Source organism: Zeus faber, assembly GCF_960531495.2.
Source record: "Zeus faber genome assembly, chromosome: 12".
NCBI lineage: Eukaryota > Metazoa > Chordata > Actinopteri > Zeiformes > Zeidae > Zeus > Zeus faber.
This window is the reverse complement of record NC_137196.1, coordinates 15,837,123-15,848,878: the sequence shown is the minus strand read 5'-3', so window position 1 is coordinate 15,848,878 and position 11,756 is coordinate 15,837,123. Positions and strand designations below refer to the sequence as shown.

General features: G+C 48.0%; 1 protein-coding gene across 3 annotated transcripts in view; it reads right to left on the bottom strand.

Annotated features, from left to right (window-relative positions):
• Nucleotides 1–11,756, bottom strand: part of adgrl2b.1 (adhesion G protein-coupled receptor L2b, tandem duplicate 1) — a 69,242-nt gene that overhangs the window by 9,515 nt on the left and 47,971 nt on the right. For 2 of the 3 annotated variants that reach the window (XM_080011503.1, XM_080011504.1), the window contains exons 9-16: nt 8,439–8,622; nt 6,622–6,744; nt 6,324–6,529; nt 5,821–5,994; nt 3,778–3,987; nt 3,439–3,659; nt 2,615–2,681; nt 1–48 (exon numbers count right to left, since the gene is read on the bottom strand). The exon at nt 1–48 is cut by the window's left edge and continues 44 nt beyond it. In XM_080011503.1, coding sequence (XP_079867629.1) covers nt 1–48; nt 2,615–2,681; nt 3,439–3,659; nt 3,778–3,987; nt 5,821–5,994; nt 6,324–6,529; nt 6,622–6,744; nt 8,439–8,622 — 1,233 coding nt within the window. Of the gene's footprint in view, nt 49–2,614; nt 2,682–3,438; nt 3,660–3,777; nt 3,988–5,820; nt 5,995–6,323; nt 6,530–6,621; nt 6,745–8,438; nt 8,623–10,906; nt 10,946–11,756 lie in introns of all 3 variants that reach the window. The other variant, XM_080011505.1, reaches the window with a different exon arrangement.

The window sequence follows — 11,756 nt, the reverse complement described above, 5'->3', positions numbered from 1 at the left end:
GTGCTTCACCATCTTGTACATCGTCACCACCAGGAAGACGACATTGAGCTGTCAAAACAGAGGCGTGTCGGGGTTAAGGGACTGCACTTACAACGGCATCCGATTCCTGCTGTTGACACTGGGGGGCAAATTCACAAAGACTGGACTGCGGCCGCTAATAGCACCAGGAAATGCGCATAAATTGAAGCTGCTATCTGCCATGTTTTAGCGTCCGATTCGCAAAAAATATTGCGCTGATGATATTTTGTTTTGCTGCTGAGTGCAATATTCCCCTGTTTTGTGTTGCCACATGGCAATATCCATGTGGGGGGTTATAGATCCCGGGGTCAAACTTCCTTTATTTTCAAACCCCAATGGCAGGTATCTGATCGGGCAGACACCGACGTCTTTTGCAATGAGGGTCATTTGCATAGAAATGGGCCAATTATGCGCCAAATGTATGCATATTATCTTATTTAAATAAGTGCAAATAGCACTGGCGCACTTAGACGCTATTTATGTGGCAGCGCAGTTAGCTGTGCATTTCACCGTTTGCGGGCGCTTCGTGACTTAAGACGCTCGCTTTTCCGCTTATTTGCGAGGGTTTATCTGCTGCAAAAGCCTTTTGTGAATTCGCCCCTGACACTTTGTTTCCCGTTGACTTACTGTACTTTCAAAAGGCGTACCTTTACCAAGAGAGATATCAAACATAAAGAACATAAAGCAAACTAACATCCAAAACGAAGGCCAAAAAAAAAAATCAAGAAGAGGTTAATGCTGTGTCCACTTTGCACGGCTTTGGCCTTTATGATAAACTGACTTGAAATGTCTCCTTCCTCTAGTCGAGCTGACATTATACACAGTCCTGGGCCCTGGCCAAGCACCGAATTTCATTCCTCATCAGAGAGCGAGCGAGCATGAGAATATAAATCTAATACAGTCCAAACAGATTTAATCTCGCTCAAACAAAGCTCGGCAAAAGCACAGAGACAGGGGATGGAGCCGAGTGCCATATTTTAGTAACAATCTTTTTCGAGGCAGGTAAAAACATTAAAGCTGTCCCGCATCGGTATCCAGAAAGGAATCCAAGCTTTCAGGAAGTTTCTCTCCGTGCACTCACTGGAGGCCCCCTGTCCCCGCCGAGGGAGAGGGAGGACATGCTCTGCCATTTGGCTCGCCATTTCAAAACCTCTGAAAAGCATTTCAATAAATATTCCGGCAACAAAAAAAAAAAAAAAAAAGAGAAAGAAAGAAAAAAAACCTATATCCTGATTTCCATGTTGTTAAAAGCATCTACCTCTAATCCGCCCCTGGCGTGTTATTCTGCGGCCGCGACCAATCGACATGGAGGAAAGTAAAAGACAGAAAATGAATTGGTTGACAAAAAGAAAGCGAAGCACATTGATCTACTGTAGATATAGTGTTTCCAGAATAACAAACGCCTTATTTTTACCGAACAAGTCGCATAAAAGATTCAACAGCGGAATACATACAAAACACGGCCGGCATGAACTATTTCAAAAATAGAAACAAAATCCTGCGAGTCGGCTCCATTTCTTTTCCCCGTTTCTCCCAAAGAGGGAAGCGTGGAGGAAAACAAAGGGATCGGGACTTAAAGTAATGCCTGCTTTTGTCGCCGCGCCACCAAAGCCGATTTCACATCCGCACGAGTCCGGCAGCTGGAGACACATTGGACGCGGCCGCCAGCGCTGACGCAGATCTGATGAGACAGACGTCCAGCCGGGCGGCGGGCTGGGAGGTACTTTGCAGAAAGGAACCCCGCTCGCACTCGGTCTCCCAGGGCTTCCGTTATGCAGAGCTGCCAGAAACGCGGGCGGAACACCGACACACAAACGCTCGCAGAGGATTTGCATGTATGTACAACGCGGGGGATAGATAAACACGCGTGCACCCTGGGAGCCGAGGACGACGGAGACAATGTGTTTATGTCTGTCTGCGTGTGTGTGTGTGTGTGTGTGTGTGTGTGTGTGTGTGTGTTTGTGTGTGTGCGTGCGTGCGAATAGCGGCGCGGCCCCGCATGAAATATTAAAAGGTGAAGATGGAGATGTCTGTGCTGTGATTGGCTGGGGATGTGTCATGATCCTCAGCAGGGTTTTTTTTCTCCAGCAGTGGTAATGGCTCGTCTGGCCCACCCGCTCAGTACTCCCCATGTTCATCAGCTCAAACACCCCCCACCCCTCCAAACCGCCCACCTCCACCCCTTAAAACCCCCCGTTCTCTCACTGAGCAGATGACCTTCATGCCCGAGACAATTTCTCCCCCTGATTGCTGGATGGGAGTGCGCTCTCGATGTGCCATTTCCACCGAACGGCTATAAGTTGTTGCAGCTCACCGCTTCTGATTTTTGGAGGATTTCATAGCTGAACGGACACTGATGTCCTCATGTCAGCCATAATGGGAAGCACTTTCCTTGGATGCATATTGATCTGAGAAGGCAGAGCTAAAAGGCTACAATTCCGCGGAGGAAAAAAAATATATATATATATATAAAAAATCTATTAACTTTTTCTTCCCAAATTATCGCGTTAAAAAGTAATCTGACACAACTGAAAAAAAAATACCTACACACACACACACACACACACACACACACACACGAACATGCATCACTTACCATAATTATGAAGGTTACAGGCCCAATGAAGCTCCAGATAAAGTGGTTATCGACCCTCAGCCAGCATCTGCGAGGCACAACATGTGTTGTCGGGCTTATTAAGACGTCTCATTGTGAAAACCAAAAACGTAATCTCATCGGCCAGAGAAATAGACGGATGCCCGGCTGCCGCACAAACTGTGTAGTGACTCCACGCAACCGCGGGGAGTTCTGGGCCGGTGCCACGGGGAGCTGGAGCCCGAGAGAAGTGTTTTTTTTGGGCACATGACTTCACAGTCTGCAAATGTCTACAAATAAGAGATGTCTGGGCTGTATACTTTAAGACTCTTTTACAGTAAACATTGTGTTGTAGACAGCTCCAGAGTGAATTCTACCTCAGCCCGTGTTTATCACGAGGAAACAGAAACGAGGCAGCTGAGTTTATGAAAAAGAGCCACTTTACTTAAATCCCATAAATTAGAGAACTATAGTCTCACAAATCATATGGCTTGCTGCTTGGATGAAAACCAGTAGAGAAGTAGTGTTCTGACTGACAAGGGTGGGCAATTATCCTAAGAAGAAAAACCATCCAGGCCTGTGCAAGTAGCCAGAGAGTTCATTTGTGTTGCGGCTTTGTGAGCAGCCAGTGCTTTTAGCAGTGACAGGGTGTAAATTTGCCAAGGGAAAGACGTAGCATGCGCCTCATAATATTACTCTCATTAGCACATACATGGATCTCTGTGTGGGCCTGTCTTGGAGGGAGCTCGGGCGGACCAGCGCATTATTTCATTATATGCGTTTGCTTCTCGTGACACGACAGGCCTCCCAAAAGATGTTTCACTTACGCCCGCGGAGTCCCGTAGCTGCGGAAGTCGATGGCCGCCGAGATGCCCACCACCACCGTGGGAAAGAGGTAGCCGGATATGTAGTAGTACTTTCTGCGAGAGAACTCGCTCTCAAACACCTCCACCAGCATGAGGTAGAGCTGCACGCCCTCCAGACACATCCAGGCGAAGGCGGCCAGGAAGCAGAAGTGGAGGATCCCTGCGATGATGGAGCACACCAGCTGACGGGGGGAGAAGAAATGCCGGGGTTATACGCCAAGAAAAGTCATTAACTCTCCACCGCCGGCGACGCTGTTAATTAAACAGTGTGATATTCAAAAGGCTACGGACGGCGTGTACCTTGGGCTCCGTCATGTTGATTCCCACGAGGAAGACCAGCTCGCCAATGAAGAGGTTGAGGCAGAGGTTCTTGTGGATGGTGTTGCGGTCGCTTTGCAGTCCCCGGAAGAAGCAGAACGTGAAGAGGCTGATGGCGAGGCACACAAGAGACACGGCGATGCCCATCCTGGTGATGACGGTGAGGAGGAGCTCGTGGACGCTCCCCTCTCCCTGGAGGAGGGATGAAGAACCGAAATGTCACCTCGAGATGAGCTGTTAATCAGTGCAATGCCCGTGAAATTCGGGAGCCTCGATAGAAAGGTTCGCAGTTTCTCCATGCTGCCTGATTAAAATCTTGGTTCCCATCATTTATAACTAGATCGCCGAACACTTTGCTGGTGAGAAGTTTCTCGCTCTCCAGCAACTTCCGATCGTGCTTAAACGCAGTGAGGAAAAGTCTGAAGCTGTGAAAACCTCCCCCTTCTGAAAAGAAGAAGCTCACAACATAATTAGACATACACAAAGTCACACAAAATCAAAGTCACGTTTTTCAGGTTTTTATTGACTTCCGCAAATCAGTTATTTTGACTACATCTGAACTAATGTAAGAGACTGGAAACAGGAAGTTGTGCCGCTTCCTACTGGAAACCTAGCATAGTCAACTTCATGCTCCGGACGTAGTGGTTTTAAATAAAATGTGATATTACTGTTACTTGTAACATGCAAAAAATACACTCAGACATGGGGGACTATAATGTGAGGTTCGGGCTTTCGAACAGGAGACTTTACGTCTGTTAAAGCTGTGCTGTGAACCGCTGTGAACGGGCCAGAGGTCAACTCCTCAATAGTAAAGCGTCGGTGAGGTTGCGGTACGAACAGTTATAAATGAGCCAACATCTGAATAAGGCCTGGGTTGAAAAATGGCCAACCTGTCATTTAAGTACGGCGTTTTTTTATAAAGGTGTTAAGGAACGAGAACGGCGTTGAACACTCGCTCTCTCGCGTCTCTGCTGGCGCGTGGCATTGCTAAATCTGTCATTCGTAACGAGGCGATGAATGTTAGGAAAGACACAAACGTTAAATCTGTAAACAAATCAAATGTCACTGGTTACACTTTGACTGTTTTGTCCTAATCAACCTAATCATGGCTGACACCATCGAGCGCTCAGAGTGAACGTGCTAACGTAACATTGAGCACCCCGCTTTGTGGCATGTTAAGTCATTAACAGACTGTCACAAAGAGCGGTGGCCATGTGAAGTGACGCCCGCATGCGGGTTCCCCTTCGTCCACGGAGCGGCACTTCATCATTGTGTGTGTCCAAAGCTATCAAACTCAACGCATTAAGGACCCGGGTGTGAGAAGTCTCCGAAAATAAAAGACTGGACCATGCAAAATACTGCTCAAGGACACGAGTGCGAGTGATGCAATTCCATCTGTGATATTTGTAATTTTATTGAGGGCAGGAGTTGTAGTTGGGGTGACGTGTGGGCTTGGGGCTGGTGTGGGGCTAAGCTTAGCCCGGGGCTCTGCTTTCAACTTGTGGTTAAGGTTGAGGTTAAGACAGATGACAGGGACACAGTTCAGGAGTTGGGACATATAATTACATGAACCGCAAACTTATCCTGCACATCTATTACTGGGTAGATCCCTGCTACACATGATATGCATCGTGTAATTGGATTGCAATTGCATTTCCCCAGAAAATGGATCTAACACCACTTGAAGTCGAGTGGAAATGCAAATTAGATCTAGGGTTCAGTTTCCCATGGTTCCCAAAGACATATGTCTGCATGGTAGACTATTAGTCACGGGCCATAGGTAAAATGTAATTTTATTTCCTATAACGGTGTAGCACTTACTATCTTACCAGTCAATCTCCCACTCACTCTCGCCAAAGTAAAGTGACAGCCCGCTGCCATTTCTCCTCCTCACACACTGCCTCGATCCTGCCCTCCGTAGCAACAATATTCAAATTATGTTCCAGAGAATGCTCATCTTTTTCGCTTAGAAAACACACACGAGCAAGTCAAAGAGGCTGCTTTTCACCCTCGAGAGCCTCTCACCACATTTCCGCGGTGAGCCATGAGTATCGCGAAGTTGGTCAAGTGACTGCAGGAGCAGGTGGTGTGGCTTTTGTTGGTGTCCAGCAGTTTGCAGCCTTGAGTGGACCAGTATCCCATCATGCTCCTCTCTGAGTAATTCCAAAACGAGCAGTTGGGGTTGTGGTAGCGCTCCTTCTGCAGAAACCAGAACACAAATTCAAACTGTCACATCAAAAAGATAAATACACACAACTTGAAACGGGGCTGCTCTCTGATGAAGTATCAAAATCACTGATTTCTTTTCGGGTCCGTCACAATTAAGATCACCAGCGGTGCCTCTACTCGGCGTCTTCCATTAGTTTTCCATGAGTGAGTAGACTGCTGATCACACACTGAAGTATCATGGAGGCTTGTTGTTTATAAGCCGGCGGCTCGTGACTGTTGTGCCGGTGAGCCCGGGCAGGCTGTTAAAGCACCGGCTTCCTTCCCGTCACGGGGCGCTACAGGATTTGGGGAAGCCTTACATCCAGGTGCTCCAGCGTGAAGATCACGGGGTCGGCCACGAACACGCGGCTCGACTCCTTGGTGATGGAGGCGGAGAGGATGTGGGAGTTGACGGTCAGCGACAGGTTTCGTCTGCCCGGCTCGCCCACGCCCCGCAGCGTGGCGTTCTCCGTGCTGAGGAACTGACCCAGGTGCTTGTACAGGACAAACACCAGCTTGGCCACCCCTGGAAAAAATAGAACAAACACCATCATATCCTGAATGTTGCTATAAATGTGGCAAACAAAAGAAACCGACAAACGGGATTGCGGTCCTTACCGTTTTTACTGTTAACTTTGACCGTGTTCGAGGAAAGCTGAATCGACGCCCCGCCTTTGCTCGTTTGGAGGAACCTGAAATCCTGCACCTGACCATCAGTGCTCAGCACGTAGACATCCAGCACTGGGACACAGGAGAGAGTGGAATAGACACAGAGAAATAGTGGGACGATAAGAGAGAGGGAGAGAGAGAGAGAGAGAGAGAGAGAGAGAGAGAAGGCTGCATTACTCATAGGTCACACATCAAAAGCAATACAGTATGTTTAATAGAGCTCAAACATAAAGGTCAGGCAGGTTGAGCCCAGTGTAGACCTGAGGTTCAGTATACCGAGCACAGAATTCAAACTTATTGCCAATATCCCATGTAGTGCTATTTACTCATAAAGAAGAGCCACTAAGCTCCGGGTTGTCTGTAGTGTGGACATCTTTTCAGGGGGACGACAAGGAAAGAAAAAAAGCAGAAGAAGAGAAGGAAGAAGGGCAGGAATAGAGTCGGAGAGAAAGCGAGCGCAACCTGCTGTAGCATGAATGTCAAATATTCATGGGATCAAAAATATCATTGGGCTTTTACTTTTTCCCCGTCTCCCCTGTGGGTTCAGATAACCCAGCTCGAGCAGCAAATCTCTGAAAAGCCTCCAAATTCCTGCAGCACCCCTCGGCGCTGGCACGCCGGCTGCCGGGTGGTTCTCCCTTTGATGTGTGAAATTACTGAAGGGTCAGGAGGACACTCGAATCAGCACACTCGACGCCCATCAGAAACGGCCGTCGCTTCCTCAGATGGACGGCTTCTGACAGGCCCGGGTGAGGAATTCTCCTCGTGATGCTCTCCCCTTCTATCTGTTCTTAAAAGAAAAAAAAAAAAAAAAAAAAAAAAAAAAAAAAGGGGACAACCTCCCCCACTTCTTTCCCGCCATGGTCACCCGCGGGCTTCAGAAAACTACGTTTAATTAGGGGAGAGGTTCGGTTTTGCCCTCTTTCCGAGAGAGCTCAGGTGAGACACCGTCCCAGAGACTTCAGCGGAGTGAGGTACGTCGAGGGAGCCAATTAGATCGCTGCATTACCACCGGTTAGAGCCTACTGTGTAGTAGAGCTTCACAACCTCAGGAAAACTGTCTGAACTATACCAAACCAGCCCCTGTAAAGTCCATAACAGTCCATGGTAAGTGGTTCATTGAGGAATACCCATTGGGCCTAACCTCGGAGGACGAGGGATCGGGAAATGACAATACTGTGAGTGGCACAACGGCGCTGAACTGATTTCTTTGTTTTTCTGATTTCTCTTGATTTTCTCCACCCAGATGAAAAATCAATGAAGTATTGTACAAAAGGGACTTGGGAGAAGACATAACCATGGCAACAAAGGGCCGTGCTCTGAGATACAACAATTCACAGCTAAAATTGTACTTAAACGGAGGAGATCAAGACAAACCAAACAAACTAAGATAATGTCTACGAGGACATTATCTTAGACATCTCCTGTAACTTCAGCTAAATTTGGTCTCTTTTTTTTTAACCCTTATATCCCTTCCCTTCAGGAACCACCAGGTTCTTTATCACTGCCGCGAATAAATTACCCAGTAGAAGGCTGCCTGGGGGGATTTCATAGCGGGCTTAAACTGAATGGTTTTCAATGTTAACTCATTTCCTCAGACATAACCGTCCGCAGTAAAAAGAGACAATTTTACTACACAGTTTGAGGCAAGCCGAGATAACCCAGAAAGAAAACACCCATTAAAACTGTCTGTTCAGACCAGCGGCGGCGTGTCTCCTTTACAGCTGAAGGAGGGAGGGGAGGGGCGTGGAGGAGGGGTAACTCACTGATGTTCTCCGCAGGCACCTTCACCACGGCCGGCTCGATGAGGTTGTCTGCCAGGACGAACGCCCCTTCTTCCAGGGTATCCAGCAACATGGTGGCGGCGTGCGATTGCTCTGTGGAATTCATATCTTCCCAGGATTTCAAGGCTTCCGGCCTCAGGAGGTTGTCGACGGTGTCCACGATCGCCTGTATCCATGGAGACGACTGAAATGTCAGCGTACTGTTTTCCCTCCATCTTAACAACATCTTAATTATACAGAGAGAGAGGGGGGAATGGACAGCAAATCATATCAGAAAGGATGCACGATGCGTGGGTGTGTGTGTGTGTGTGTGTGTGGCTGGATATGGAAGCTTTGCCTGGTTTCCTGTTTTGGAGCCATTTGGGTTTTTTTTTTGAATAACATAAAAAAACAACACCAAAGAGGAAGCTAAAGCACAAACCAAAGCTTTTTCTCTTTTTTTTTTATGAATTAAGTTGTATGTTTAATTTTTGTTCTGAAAGAAAAAAAAAAAAATCCAAGGAGCACTCATTTCCATATTAGGCCCATAATTGCCTTGAAATGCACTGCTTCTTGGGAAGGGCACAAAGAATCCACGTCTGAGTGGCAGTTTGAGCCATTATGCACGTAATTCTGCTTGTTTTCAATAGCAATCCTTTCATTTCCTGGTTTCTGATAAGCGGTAAGTAATGAAAACATTCCAGCACAAAACCCACACAAGAAAAGTATCATATGTTGATAAAACAAGAGTTTCCCTTGACCCTGCGAGGGTGAGTTCGTGACTTTGCTCAGTCTCGCCGCCAGCTAGATACTTGCTGCGAAAGATGAAGAAGTTGTGAAAAATGATTCCGAATCCCCTCGAGCCCGCGGTGTGATACACTTTTTTCTTTTTACCAGAGGTGCCATTAACCACAGCAAACCCCGGCACCGACGTGGTAATTAACCACAACAAGCACTCACTGTACAGTACCAATTAGCCACAGCTGTGATTATCCAAAACACTAATTGACCAAAGAAAGATTTATCCATTGGCTTGGAATAACAAGAATGGGGATCAACCTAAATCTACGATTAAATGCAATATTTAACCACTGAGCTGACATTAACCCCGGTGATCATAATTGTATTAAGACATGAGAAATGTACGATTTCAATCTGCCCCGACCTTGCAGGCGAGACGGGAGCTCGCAAGGCTGTGACGATGACGGGAGCGTGTCGGTGTCAGTGTGTACGTTAATGCACGGCTGCATGGGGCTCCGGCCCGAGTGGTGGTGATTATAGGTCTGGATCCATTATGCCCGGACAGACATTAATTGCAGCCCCCCACCTGCGCAAGATCTTCCTTTAAAGATCTGGCGGATGGGGGTCTCTGTTGTCTCTATTTTGTGCGGTGCAGAATGAGCATTTGTTCTGAAAGAACGCTCTCTTCAATTCCGGCAGGGGTGGAGGTCACACCACGTGACAAATGGCAGGGGTTTTGGCGTGGGGGGAGGAGGTGGTTATAAATTGTTACGGTCCGGTGAGATCTGGGGCCGAGCGCCTCGGACGGCACCGACTTCACACAGTAACGGAGCGGCGGATGGTGAACGATGAAAAAGCAAAAAGCGGGGAAAGGCGTCAAATAAAGAGTAAAAACAAGAGCTCGAGGGGGGGGGGGGAGCCCATACCGCGCGGTGGTGACGGAGGAACAGAGAAACACACCGCCACTTGATTGACTTGTGTTGTGCGACGTCGGGCAGCAATTATTGTGTGTTTATACCCATGGCCATGTCTCTCGGCATAAACAGCTCGTAGGAAATAAAGGGCGAGATGAGTAGCGGAGGGGGGAAAAAGAAAACGAAAGAAAAAAAAAAAAGAGACGGAATCGCATACATTAACGGGATCGGAAATGATCACCCGTGAAGAAAAAAAACGGGGGGAAAAAAAAAAGGTAAATGTTAGACAAAGAGCAGGGGGCGACTGGAAATTGCTAAATGTAAGCAAGTGAAACCCTGCGCACGCTGCCACTTTGATCACACTTCTAGCTGACAGGGAGGTGCAATTACGACTGTGGGAAGGCGATTACTCATACCACGCACAAAGAGCACGCCGAGGGGGGGGGGAGGGATGGAGTAGGGGAGGGAGGAGGTATGGAGGGAAGAAAAAAAAAACGAACCCCCCCCCCAAAAAAAAAAAAAGGTTGTAAAAGGTATCCGAGAATACATATATGTGCCTGAGCGATACGGGGGGAAAAGACGCACACCAACCGGGGGAGGGGAGGGGCCGATGACGAAGAGCGAACAAGCCAAGAGACACACAGGCGGGGGGGGGGGGGGGGGTTGCACAGGGGAAGCGGCCATATTTAGACTGGACCAGGCGGAGCACTAGGGGACAAGACGTAACAGACGGGGGGGGGGGGGGAGACATTCAAACCGGCGGTCTCGCATGCTGCCGGTCAAGCAGCATGCGAAAGACACACAGTGTGGTTATACCTTCATATACGCCCTGCAAGTCTTCTCTCGTTTTTGAAGCTTTTTGTCGAAGCGACAAAACAAAAACAAAAAAGAAAGATCAAGAACAGCAGACAGACAGTTATTAGTAGGTAATAAAGTGTTTGCAAGGAAAGGAGGTGACTCCAAAAATAGGGACGAGTGGAACACGCCGCGGGTAACGGGAATGAATAAAAGAAGGAAAGGTCCTCACGTCAGGTCATTGATACAATACATAGGATATAAAAGTTGTTCTGTGGATGCATTTGGAATTCTTGACATCGATACAAGTTACATAAGAGCGCTGAAAAGAAACGAAAAGTGCACAACACCGCAAGAATGTTCGGAATAGATTCTTCTGCCTGGATTGAGTCATTCCTATGCCACGTGCCTGTTGTTGCACACAGGGAGCCGCTTCCTCCGAAACGGCGCAGGACGGCAAGTTTGACAACAGCCGCCGTGGTCATCAGTCGAGAAGATTGAATGCGGCTTCAATTATCGAGCAATGTTGTCAGCAGTCAATCTTCGCCCTGTGCGGCCAGTTCCCCCAATCGCTTTGACGAGCGATGTCTCATCTCTTATCTACCACCAAACAGTAGTGTGGGAATAGTGGTTTATGAGGGAGGGCTGCAGCTAATCACCTTGTTTACACGGAAGCCGGCATCCAGAAACTCTAAATGGCAATGTCCCTTTTCAAGCTGTCACTCATCTGTCCGTGGGCCGGTCGACAGCTGAGCGATGAAGGCATGTCTCGGGCATACCCCTTTCCACCCGGGGTCCTGGTAGGAGCTCCGGGGGAGGGCACATTTCGGCTCTGCTTGTCAGGGCGGAAGACTTATTCTTTGTGTTGCTA